General features: G+C 45.1%; 1 protein-coding gene across 2 annotated transcripts; it reads left to right on the top strand.

Moving 5' to 3' along the window:
• Window positions 1-835: 835 nt before the first annotated feature.
• On the top strand, window positions 836-12086 carry clip3 (CAP-GLY domain containing linker protein 3). Of its 2 annotated transcripts, XM_027280716.1 has the most exons (15): window positions 836-952; window positions 5220-5657; window positions 6132-6271; window positions 7989-8082; window positions 8421-8582; window positions 8677-8795; window positions 8926-9162; window positions 9604-9654; window positions 9775-9910; window positions 10025-10180; window positions 10276-10407; window positions 10522-10645; window positions 10739-10806; window positions 11035-11107; window positions 11285-12086. In XM_027280716.1, the coding sequence occupies exons 2-15, from the start codon at window positions 5243-5245 to the stop codon at window positions 11337-11339; spliced, it is 1962 nt and encodes a 653-aa protein (XP_027136517.1). In that variant the 5' UTR covers window positions 836-952; window positions 5220-5242; the 3' UTR covers window positions 11340-12086. The 2 variants fall into 2 exon arrangements, with proteins under 2 accessions (XP_027136517.1, XP_027136518.1); XM_027280717.1 differs by lacking the exon at window positions 9604-9654.
• The last annotated feature ends 1357 nt before the right edge of the window (window positions 12087-13443 follow it).

Raw genomic sequence — 13443 nt, 5'->3', positions numbered from 1 at the left:
CCACGAAGCTAACGTTACCGCTAACATGTTACGTTAGCTAGTTAGAAATTCATCCAAGCAAGCTAATGTATCAAAATACTGTCTGAGGTGGATAGCCATGCTACTAACTTATAATGTCCAGCTCTGGTTCTGGCACGACACTGTAAACCTCCTCTTCTTCCTGGTGGTCCTAAAACACGCGGCTCGGCTAATGAACTGAGCTAACAATAGCTAACAGCAGCTAACAAACTGAGTTAACATGAGCTAACAGCAGCTAACAAACTGAGCTAACAGCAGCTAAACATGACATGCAGCTAAGACACAATGAGCTATCGTGAGCTAACAGACGAGCTAACAAACTGAGGAGCTAACAAGCAGCATAACTAGACTGAGCTAACAAATGAGCTATCGTGAGCTAACAAGTAAAGCTAACAGACTGAAGCTAAACGAGCAAAAGCAGCTAACAACTGAGCTAACGCAGCTAACAGATGAGCTAACATGACCTAACAGCAGCTAACAGACTGAGCTAACACGAGCTAACAGCAGCTACAGCTGTCAGCAGTTTACTTCACTGTCCATCATAAACTCTGTAATCACAAAGAAAGTATCTTTAAAATAAATGTCAATAATAATATATAATAATTATTATATTATTATTAATTATTATTCATTAATTTTATTATTATTTTTAAAATTTTTAATTGTTATTTGTTATTTTTATCATAATTTAGTTATTTTATGGCAGAAAGGTTTGAAATGTTTCTGTCTGTTTGTGTTTATTCAGTCTGTGACGCAAAGACACACACACACACACACACACACACACACACACACACACACACACACACACAGAGACATGAACTGAATTAAAGAGAGAGAGAGAGAGGTGCGTACAGCGGGAGAGAGAGTCCGAGCTTCGTGTTGTCAGAGATCTTTGGAGCTTCATCACCGAACAACAGCAGCTTGAGTCCAGGTACAAACATCTTTATGTTTATTCTGACTGATGCGGGGCTCGGTGCGTGATGTGCGGTTTGTGTGGGGATGGAGGAGATGCTGAGGCTGAGAGAGAGAGGCGCTGTTCAACGTCTGTGATACAGATTATTCTTATTATTATTAGAGTTATTATTGTTGTTGTTATTATTATTCTACGCACTGGCAGTCTGTTCAAACCAGCATCATGCGGTGTTTATGCGTGGATGGTGTAACAGTCCGAGCTGCGTGTTCTGCGTGATTTCATTGTTTCATTGGGGCGTTTTTTTTTTCCAGTCTTGTTTTTTTTACTACGCACATTGGCACAAAGCTGCACGCGGAGCTGCCGCAGTCTGAATCTGCGTGTTTTTATTCTCACGCATCATGAACATCTCTGTCAGCTTCGAGGTGAAGCTGTGCGGGAGGCTGCGTGGCTCATTTTGTTCGTGTTTTTGCGGTATTTGGTGTCTCAGCTGTTGTAAAATGGAGGCTGGATGGAGGAGGAGGAGGAGGAGGATGCTGCCATGGCCTCCCTCCTCCTCCTCCTCCTCCTCCTCTCACAACCTGCTGGTACATCACATGGTGTCCACGCATCCTTCAAATCAGCCAAAATCAGCCGAAAGACGCGTGAAACGATGGTTTTGTGTGAACTGTGCGGGCTGTGCGGGCTGTGCGGGGCTCAGAGGAGCTGGTCGTTGGTTATTATGCTGGACTCAGAGCAGAGAGATGTGAGAGCAGAGGACTGTAGGTCATTATGAATATTAAACATCTCAACAGAAACCATAAATATCCATTAACAACCAAAAATACTCACTGACATAAAATGCTCCCACTCAATAAATAACGATACATTTATATTAATTCAATAAAAATTCAATATTACGACCCAGTTATCAGAATATTTAATACGACATCATCAGGCTCCTGTTTGGACTGGCTGTGTGTGTCACACGTCTTGTTTATTCATCTTTCCTTCATGAATGTTTCATTTTAATTTGACTCATTTAGTACAAGGTCATTCTGAATTCACAGGCTGTAATATCTGCATAAATATCCACAAACAACCAAACGTACGGAAACTCCACTGACGCAATAAAAAATGCTCCAGAGGATGAAAAGAATCCAGAAACTCTGATTTCTGAAAAAGGTTTTTTTAATACTTTTGTATTAATTTAACATAAATGTGATATAACTACCCAATTGTCGTCATAGGCTACTCATGTTAATACTCATAAATGTTTCTTTATTTGTACCTCATCAGTCTTTCAGTCAGAGACTCTCTGTGCTGTAGTTGCTCAGTGACTTACTCCACCTCTGTGAAACTGATGAGGCGTTCAGGGTCTTCTGATATTCCCTTGAATAAAGTCCAGACCCAGCTCGTGGCCTCCTGTGTTAATGTTCCAGGCTCAGCCCGTAAATTACAAGAAAGTTCTGTAGAAACGATGAAGACGAGTTTTCAGAAGTCTTTGTTTTAAACTGTGACGTGGAACTGTTGTGATATCAGTCCATAGTCTTATTGTCTCAGATGATTTGAGCTGGTTACTTGTTTATTATCGTGCACGTTCATGTTTCATAATCAGCTGACTCACACGGTCATGTTGCGTAACCTTTGTTGTGGCCTCAGCTGAGTCCCGGTCGAGTTCTGTTGAGACGCCGATCACGGTTCTGTTGAGGCAGGACTGAACCAGCTGATTGTATAAACTATATTATGGACAAACGATGAGTTTAAACACAGGAGGAGCACGTGTTCATGTCAGCCCTGACATGAGCTCATTAGATATCACCAGGAGCTGCTCTGAGATCAGCAGAACCTAAAATCAGATCTGATGTTAGCATGTGGCTGCAGACAGGAGCTGACTCATATGAAGGAACAGAGCTGCTGTTTGTGTGTAACCCTGCAGAGACGCCTCATGCTGCTGGATGAGCAGTGTGTCTCCGATATGGACAAAGAGGACGTCGCTGCTTTAACGGGCTTCTTGTACGAGCTGAACACCGCCGCTCTGCTCGTCATGTGATCCGTGTGAACTGGCATCGACACAGGACGAGCATGACCTGGTTTCAGAGAGTTCTGCTGTCGTGGTCGGTGCTTAGAAAACAATGTTGTGTTATAGGAGGGATTCAGAGTGAGGACGGTGTGATGACGGGTCACACTTTAAATCTAAAGCCTGCTGAGGTTAAGCAACAAAACTATTTGGCTCGCTTCAGGAAAAGATTGAAAGTTAAATAAGTTAATGTGTTTTCAGATGGGACACGTCCATCCAACCCGACCTCCTTCATAGGCAGTACATGTATGCAGGGGCGCCACATAGGGGGGAAAGTTAGAGTTAGTTGTTTACCAAAAAATAGGTAAACACCAATATAAAATGATTAAACCATCATCACTGAGTATATATATGTATCAAATCTAATAATGAAATGAATCATCTCTTTGTTTTTACGTGTTCTGGGCAGTAAAAGTTAAATAAAAATGAACTTTAGCACATTTTAATCTTCATCAAACAGTGAACTGCACTGCAGACTGTATGCAGACTGTATGCAGACTGTATGCAGACTGTATGCAGACTGTATGTAGACTGTATGTAGACTGTATGCAGACTGTATGTAGACTGTATGTAGACTGTATACAGACTGTATGTAGACTGTATGTAGACTGTATGCAGACTGTATGCAGACTGTATGTAGACTGTATGCAGACTGTATGCAGACTGTATGTAGACTGTATGCAGACTGTATGCAGACTGTATGTAGACTGTATGCAGACTGTATGCAGACTGTATGTAGACTGTATGCAGACTGTATGCAGACTGTATGTAGACTGTATGCAGACTGTATGCAGACTGTATGTAGACTGTATGCAGACTGTATGCAGACTGTATGTAGACTGTATGCAGACTGTATGCAGACTGTATGTAGACTGTATGCAGACTGTATGCAGACTGTATGTAGACTGTATGCAGACTGTATGCAGACTGTATGTAGACTGTATGCAGACTGTATGCAGACTGTATGTAGACTGTATGCAGACTGTATGCAGGCTGTATGTAGACTGTGCAGACTGTATGCAGACTGTATGCAGGCTGTATGCAGACTGTATGCAGACTGTATGCAGACTGTATGCAGACTGTATGTAGACTGTATGCAGACTGTATGTAGACTGTATGCATGTACAAATCAGCAGCAGTAAATATTGTGCTAGTCTAGTATTGAACTACAAAACAGCTGCAGGCCTTTGATTAGAGTTCTGTAAAGCTTCTGATGGGATTGTTCGGTCCTAGAGATGTGGGACAACAGCTGAGCAGAGGGGCCCAGTTTGATTTTGTTGTCATGGGGCCCAAAGTTCCTGGCGGCGCCCCTGCTTGTATCTACTCTTGTGTTCAGTATTATTATATCAGGCTGACCCATTGCCATGTTGATGGATCACATCAGGAGTTTACCGGCTGGATTCATCTTTCACTGAGTCTGTAAGCTCATGAATTCATCTGCGTGCTTCCTGCTCGGTCCAGGAGAAGATGGATGGTTGGATGATGGAGGGAGTGGCTGCTGGATGGATTTCAGCATCTCGTCCATTTGCTAAAGTGGAGAGTGGATTTAATCCAGCCGGGCCTGTCCACAGCTGATGACGGACAGGCGGCGTTCGCGTTAGCCTCTGTAGCTGCTCTCACACACACACAAACACAAACAGCTAAATTTAGCTCTGGTCTGTGATGCAGAGCAGAAACAGGAAACCAGGACCGCTGATCAACCGAGGCAGAACATGAACCCGGTCCCTGCGAGGCCTCACCACACCCTGTTAGTGCTGGACCATGAGGACTGGACCCGGTTCAGACAGGTCTGAGCTGATTGGACAGCTGTCCGACCTACTGAAGAGCGGTCCATGAAGAACAGCTTTTATAATGATCTATACCGCACACAATAAAGGTCCGAGTCAGAACCTGAGGTGGTACTTCATGGTCAGGAGGGAAACCTTTTATCTGTTAGTTCTTCAAAGAGTCGACTTAAAGAAGCATGAATCAGTTTTAGAAAAAGTCTGTTGCATGAAAAAGGTTCTTCAAGATAAAAAAGGTTCTTCAAAATAAAAAAGGTTCTTCAAAATAAAAGGTTCTTCAAAATAAAAGGTTCTTCAAAATAAAAAAGGTTCTTCAAGATAAAAAAGGTTCTTTGAGATAAAAAGGTTCTCCAGAGAACTCGCAGAGCTCCGGGTCTCCTGTAATATTCTTTTATATGTTGTATCAAATATTGTGTATTTCAAACTAATCGTACTTCTCTCTCAGGCCCAGCTGCAGCAAAACTCACAATGACCAAAGAGGAGAACCTGGAGGTGCAGGAGAAGGAGAGGCACGACCGGGAGGAGCAGGAGGAGGGGCGAGTCACAAGAGAGGAGGAGGAGGTCCTGACCGAGGAGGAAGAAGAAGAAGAGGAGAAAGAGGAGGAAGAAGAGGACGAAGACGAGGGGGAGTATGAGCTAGAAGAGGAGAGGGAGGGCGAGGAGAGAGCCGAGGTCGACGATGAGGAGGACGACGAGCAGGAGGACGAGCGGGAGGAGAGAGACGAGCGGGAGGAAGAGGAGGACGCACCGGCCGGAGAGGAGCGCGAGGCCGAGCCGGAGCCCGAGCCGCTGTCAGTGTCCGAGTACCAGAGTCCGGTACACGAGCCACGGCGCCGAGCCATGGTGCACCCGTCCGCCCAGGCACCGCTGCCCAAAGACTACTGTACGTCATACCACCTTAAATACACACTTTCATACCACCTTAAACATATGTTGTCATAGGCTGCCCATCACTACCCAAAGTCTACAGTATGTCATACCACCTTAAATGCACACTGTCATACCCTTCTGTCCAGGCCCTGTTACCTAAAGAATATGGTATACTACCTTAAATACATACTCTCATTTCCTTATACCACCTTATTTCCATAATGTTCCAACCTGAGCTGCATCAGATTAAGTCACCGTCTGCAGCGAGACTTCTAAAACCACTTTGTCATCCAGTCAGGAAATGTGAAGTTAGTTACTCAGTGAAATGAAAGCTGCCTGAGCTCAGACTGCAGAGCTGGCAGGAAGAGAAACCGCAGAGCTCACGACTCACTTCTGATGTGATGAGGGCGACAGAAAGCTTCGGCAATAATCCACTGTTCATTTGTTCCCCTGGCTTCACCTCTAACTTTTCTCCACCCGTCTGCAGCCTTCACCTTCTTCGACCCCAATGACCCGGCCTGTCTGGAGATCCTCATGGACCCTCGGACTACCATCCCGGAGCTGTTCGCCATCGTGCGTCAATGGGTTCCCCAGGTGCAACACAAGATTGACGTCATTGGCAATGAGGTGAGTTTACTGTCATACTACCTTCAATACTACACACTGTCATACCACCTTAAACAGGTGAACACACTGAGATTTGTGTCAGTTTGTTCTGTTCTGAACTTTTGTTTCCAAGGTTTCAGTTGGGCTTCCTTAGTTTGAGCTTCAATCAGCCTTTATTTGTTGAGCACAACAAGTTGGTACAAATACAACCTGGAGACTAATGCACACGAGGAATAGAAACAATAAAAGTGAAATAATAAAACCAATAGAACAGATTAACGACGACTTAAAGAGTCAGTACGGAAACCGTCAGATAACAAATGTAAACAGGCTAATACTGAAGCCACAGAGGCCCAAAGCTTGGCAGGACTGTCCGTCTGTCTGCCTCAAACCTTTAAGCAGTCTGCATGTCTGCATCGCTCGCCCTGCTTGATCTGGCATGGAGCCTGAATCCACGCTGTCATTGTCACATTGACCCAGATTCAGTCCTCAATCCTCTGGACACACACTCACACAGATAATGGACAATGAAATCCCACTGAGCTGCTACCAGAGCTGAGAACGAAGCCTGAACGCCGGACGTCTTTCCAACAGGTTTGTTTGCAATGAAAGAAACTGCCAGTCAGGTTGTTTAAAGTATAAATGGTACTCTAAATGTTTCAGACATTTAACCCTCATGATCCACTTGTAGAGCGCAGAGTTTGATTCAACATTAAAAACTCTAAATCTCTTATAAATAGAGAACCACATGAGAAAAAGTCAGGTCAGTCCTCCCTGCAGACTCTTCAGCAAACCGTCCCCCAGAAAACAGCCTCTGTCTGGGCAGTGAGAGCCGGGTACGTCCCTGTTCACTGATGGTGAACTCTGCACGGTGGGTCAGGATCTCCATCACCACACAACCTGACAACTTCCAGAAGACACAAAATAAAATCCTATATATCAACAAAATGATGAATATTTCTGGTTCTGGTTATTGATGACAACTGAAACTATCTACAACACAAAGTTCTGGACTTTATTTTTAGTGCTCTGGGGTCTTGTGGGTTAACACTGACACAACCCAACTTTACTGACAACCAGTCCCTGCTTAGTCCTTCATTTGAACTGAAAACAACATTTGAACGGTGTAATTTAAAGTCCCCACAATGTCAGTAATACACAAACACTGTGATAATGACCCAGTTAAAATGGCTGCATGGACCTGAAAGGAAAGCAGAGAGAAAGTGGTGCAGAGAGAGAGAGAGAGATGGGAAGTCATTGAGGCTCGACCATGACTCAGCAGGAAGCTGACTCAGCCCGGAGGAATCAAAGACGGAGACGGAGACATGACTCAGAAAGTGAAGTGAAGTCTCAGACGGTCGCTGACATCGCTGTCATGTTCTCAGCATCAGCTGCCTCTGAGCCTCATTTGAGTTTTAATTAACAGAGTTAAACGATACGACGGAGAGCTGAAGCGAGCCTGAAGCTTCAGACGTTTCAATAATATACTGAATAATAACACAAAAGATTTAAATGCATCACAACGACATAACCCTGTTAAACTTTCAGGATCTCAAGATAAAAACAATCTAATATTGTTCATGCAATATTTAGTTTTTAGTGTCTTTTAGTGAACGTCACAAAGTGCTGCAGGAGGCTTTGCCTGTAGAACCTCGTCTAAAGTACAGAATGACTGTCAGAGGTGAAACGTCTTCAACAAACCTTCAGCTGACGCTGTGTTCTGTGTTTTGTGTTTCAGATCCTGAAGCGTGGTTGCCACGTGAACGACCGCGACGGTTTGACTGACATGACGCTGCTTCACTACAGCTGCAAGGCCGGAGCTCATGGAGTTGGTGAGATTCTTCTTTAACACGGATCCAAGCACTGATGAAGTTTCATGTTTGAATGAATAACAGAACATCCTGAGAAAAAACCCAAACCAACCATGAACTGACTCTCTCAGCAGTTTAATGTTTCTTCTGTCAGGTCAAGTCTAATCTCTAAAAACAGATCTCTGCATATGAATGCATGATCTGCAGACAGAGGACCATGATCTGGTTTCCGTTAAGCATTGACCAGTCAAGTCTCCACCTGATGACGATCCAGAGACAAACTCTCTGAAGATTGCGTTGGAGGTCTGTGGTGCTGGTTTTGTTGGATCCTCTTAGTCTGGTCCTCGTTGTGTCTTCAGGTGACCCGGCGGCCGCTCTGCGTCTCAGCAGCCAGCTCATCTCTCTGGGCGCTGACGTGAGTCTGAGGAGCCGCTGGACCAACATGAACGCTCTGCACTACGCCGCTTACTTTGACGTCCCGGAACTGATCCGAGTCCTGCTCAAAGCTTCCAAACCCAGAGGTACACACAGTTCTCTGGAGCTTCAGAGCTCCAGCTCAGGTTCTTCTGTTGTTCTGTCATCAGACACGTCTGCTTCTTCTTTTATTTCCTCCAGTGTTGAACTCCACATGCAGTGATTTCCACTATGGTACCGCTCTCCACATCGCTGCCTCCAACCTCTGTCTGGGTGCAGTCAAGTGTTTGCTGGAGCACGGAGCCAACCCAGCTGTCCGGGTAAAAACTCTTTATCTTGTTCATCAGGTCACAGACATGCATGAAATCTCCATGGGTTTTCTGTCTACGTACATTTGGTTGGGTCTTGATCTCCAGCTAAAGAAATGCACCACTGTCTTCTCCTCTGCAGAATGATAAGGGTCTGGTCCCAGCTGACGTGGTTCCTGACCCGATGGACATGAGTCTGGACAAGGCGGAGGCGGCCATGGTGGCCAAAGAGCTGAAGCAGCTGCTGCTGGACGCCGTCCCTCTGAGCTGTAACCTTCCCAGAGCCACGCTGCCCAACTACGACAACATCCCGGGAAACCTGATGCTGTCCTCGCTGGGCCTGAAGCTGGGAGAGCGAGTTCTGCTGGACGACATGAAGGTCAGAGGAACACGGACGAGGAAATGCGGTTATGTAAAGAGTGTAATATAAAACACTGGTTGTGTAATGGGCTGTCCTGGGTCGAAGAACTGGACTCGGTGCTCGTCGGTCACAGCTAGTTTCTGCTAAAGAAGAACCACCATGTTGTTCTATGTGACCTAGACTCAGGATTAAATTTGATCTTTAGTTTATCAGCAAAGGGACGATCGTGTTTCTAAAATGATTTACTCACGTGAACCTCGACACGTCTGATTTCTAAACATCGAAGTGTCACAACTCCCACAGCGTGTTCCTTCCTCCAGTCTGAAAGCAGACTGGCCTCACGCCTTAAATCAACAGTACTATGAATATACAGGAGCAGATAACCGTGCTGGTGCTTTATGCAGCTTTAGATTCAGGCCGTGCTGTATGAGCTTTGAACAGTGTGTTCTCACTGTGTAGCTCCAGAGAGACCAGAGCAGAGACGACAGCCCGCCTGCAAACCTCAAACAGGTTGGTTGGACGTCGTCTGGAAAGCAGAAACCCTGAGCTGACTCACCACTCTTAAAAAATGCGTTCACCTTCACGCCGTCTTCTAAACTTCAGAACTTTATCCCTCTGTCTCTTTCTCAGACCGGCACTCTGAGGTTTTGTGGTACGACGGAGTTCGCCAGCGGTCAGTGGGTCGGCGTGGAGCTCGACGAGCCGGAGGGGAAGAACGACGGCAGCGTGGGCGGCGTGCGCTACTTCATCTGCCCTCCGAAACTCGGTACGTTCAAACATTTAGATTTCAAGAGTTACTGCTTCTGTAACAAAAGCAAACAAAGAGTGGAAGAACTTCAGTGGATGTTCTGCTGACTGTTTGTCTGCTTCTGCCCTGCAGGGATTTTTGCCCCGGTATCAAAGATTTCCAAGGCTGTGGATCAGACACCTTCATCCGTCACCTCCACCCCCCGAACCCCACGCATAGACCTGGCGTCCCGCCTCGCTGGAAAGACCAAGAAGGAGAAAGAAAAGAAGGAGAAGGAGAGAGAGAAAGGTATCATCGCCGTAATGTTTGTCTGTATGGATCCATCCAGGCTGTGTTGTCGAGATATGCTCATCGTTGTGATTGTGTTTGTTGTGTGTTCTCAGCCCAGAGGAAGAAGACGTCAGTCGCCAGTCTGGATCCGGAGGGACTGAACGTGGAAGTCGGAGATCAGGTTCTGGTGGCTGGACAGAAAAATGGCATTGTACGCTTCTACGGAAAGACCGACTTCGCTCCAGGTCAGAAACTTTGGGACTCTGGGTACAATGCTCGCAGGAGACATCGTCTATGAAGGACAATCTGAAATGTGGACTCATCAGACCGTTCATACTGAGCTGTTCGTGTCCCCGCAGGTTACTGGTTTGGCATCGAGTTGGATCAGCCGACAGGAAAACACGACGGCTCAGTGTTTGGAGTCCGCTACTTCAGCTGCCTGCCCAAATACGGAGTGTTTGCTCCGCCGTCCCGTGTCCAGAGGTGAGAGCTCAGATTTTATAAACCAGGACGATTCACTTTGACCAAGATCTTCTGACATCATGCCGACTGTTGTTACTGATGTTGTCTTGTCAGAATCGGAGGCCCTAAAGACGGATCACAGAGTGACAAATCCATGGTGAAGAAAGTCCACCAAGTCACCAGTAAGTGTCTTTCCTTCTCCGAGACTTCCGAGACTCAGCTTTCAAGCAGATGTGTCTCTTTATATCAGCTCATTGTTGTCGCTTAGTTTTGTCAGATAAATTTTTCATGGATTCTGATTGGATGAACCAGGAAGCAGCATCACAGGATTGTTGGTTTCTGTTTTACTCAAGGCTCATAACATTTAATCAACATTTAATCAACATCATTCATTTGTTTGTGTCCTGCAGTGTCACAGCCGAAGCGTAACTTCAACACGATGCGTTCTCCTAAAGACCTGACCTCGGAGAGCTCCATATCCAGGTGAGAACAGGGACAGGACGGGCAGGTGGATGGTCGGACTGTTCAGAACCATGCGGCTAAAAACACCTGAAAAAATTCAAATATTTCATGTCAGATACAGATTTTCTTTGATGTTTGACTCTGTATGAATGAAGTATCGGTGTAAACAGAAGCTTCTCCCTCCTCTTCCTCCTGCAGGTTGCTGTTCTGCTGTTGGTTTCCGTGGATGCTGCGTGCTGAGATGCAGTCCTAACCACGCCCTCCTTCTTCTTCCTCCACCAGATCTCCATCTCTCCGCTCTTCTCTTCTTTCTCCATCTTTTACTTTCGGTGTACTCTCTTCACTGTCGTCAGTCAAACTCCTCGTAGTGAAACTCCGTCCCTCTTCTCTCTCTATTACTCTCAGCCCAGATCCCTCTAATTTAGCCGTTCTATAGCAAAATCTATAGTGCCTTGTATCTGATCAAAACGTCCTGCATTCCTTTAATCAAACTGAGAATCCAGCTCTGCTAAAGCAATTCCCTGAAAATATTCTCTTTACTACTTTAACATTTAGTTTCAGCGAGTTCTCATCTCATGTCTCATAGTGTTTGTCCACGTCGTGTCTTTATTTGGGGCAGAAAAAACTTCTGTTCAGTCTCTGAGGATAAAAACAACCAGGAAACATCAGCGTGCTGCTACGTGTTTGGTTTGTTGCTGCTACTCGGTTTGGGTCTTGAAGGTCGGCGCCATCGAGCCTAAAGTTAGAAAGTAATGCTGATGTTTGCCTCGAGGTTTGCAGTTCACAGATGTTCAGTATGTACGCTCGTCAAATCCTGTAATATATTCTGGAGCTGGGACGCCGTGACAGTCGTGTCGCGTTGACGCCATTTACACCTCGCATTAAAACACGATCTGGACATTTGATCAGGACGACGAAAAATACCAGATGCAAACCGCAGACTGTCTAAAACCTGGACGTAGTCTCCGTGACGTCCCCGCAGACTGTCTAAGACCTGGACGTAGTCTAAAACATGTTTATTTCTGCTGTGAAGTTGGACATTTGGACATAGGGACTTATGGAGACTGACTCACTTCTGGAGCCAGCCTCCAGTGGACGTTAGAGGAGCTGCAGTTTTTGGTTTGGTCACGGAGTGTTCTGGATTTTAACACGAGGTGTAAATGGGGAAGTTGAAGCGTTTGTGTACGCCGTAGAAAACGTTTCGGACATGTTGGACCCAGATCCGGCTGCTTCTTCCTCATAACTTATCTGCGACCAAGAACTTCATTTAACGCTTGTGGCTGTCTTTTGTGTCAGGACTGTCTCTGCACCTGGTTCTGATACCAGTGAGCCCGTTGACTGGTCTGTGATTAACCTGGATTGGACCGCGGTTCAGATCAGTCCTCACAAAGAGCCACGATCACATGTAACCGTGAGCGTAGATCAAATCTCAAACCTAGAAAACTTTAGACTGTGTGAAGAACTTTTATCGCCTGCATGCTTTAATCTCAGATGTCAAACTGAAAACAGGGTTAACCAACTTCTGACTTAACTGTATTTTATCATAGTGTTTATATTTTTTTATCTTTCCGACGCCTGAAACGGGAATAATTTAACTGTTGGGATGCGAGAGGACAAAGCGTTCTCGGTCACGTACAGGGAACGCAGCGAGTTGAATTTAACCGTACAGCTTCATTACCTTGAAAAGAATCCTGTTCATTTAGTCTTTAATAGATGAAGTACTGTAGTTATTACTTATAGCGACTGAACGCCTCCGAGGAACAGTCATTATTAATCAGTGTGTTGCCAAATTCCAGCATTAGTTCATCTAGTTAGAGTTCAAACCCTGTATATTATAGAAAACAGCTGCAATCGTCGTTAACCAAAAGTGCTAACAGACCCAAAACGATGACTTTTATTTGATGCATCTTAAAACTCGAAAAGTGTTTTCAGCCCCGCTACATGTGAAATTCATGTTTCTGTGTTGCTGCCGTCTGAAAATAAACTTCATTTAAAGTTAATCTGAGCTTTAAAACCATCTCAGAGTTGAATATTCGTCTATTTCTTTGTCCCGTCATCGAACATTCATCTCCTCCACCTTGAGGTTTTTCATTTCATAATGTAGAAATTGAATAATAATATTTGTAAAGGTTTTCCTTCTTCTCTTCCCCCTCTTCTCTTCTCTCATCCTTCTTTCTCTCCGTTTAAATAAGACTTTTTGTGAATGTGAGCATCTGCGAAAAAGACAAAAACACAATTAATCTTAAACATACGTGCGTGCTTAGTGTTTTAAAATCTCTCTTGTGCATAACTGAAAACAGCAATATGTGAACAGTGTACCTATCTCTGTGTTAATGTTTCTCTGCACACTGAATCAG

The sequence above is a fragment of the Larimichthys crocea genome, chromosome VII (genome assembly GCF_000972845.2).
Source record: "Larimichthys crocea isolate SSNF chromosome VII, L_crocea_2.0, whole genome shotgun sequence".
Classification (NCBI taxonomy): domain Eukaryota; kingdom Metazoa; phylum Chordata; class Actinopteri; family Sciaenidae; genus Larimichthys; species Larimichthys crocea.
Note: the sequence above shows the minus strand (reverse complement) of the source record. Positions and strands in the feature narration are given on the sequence as shown.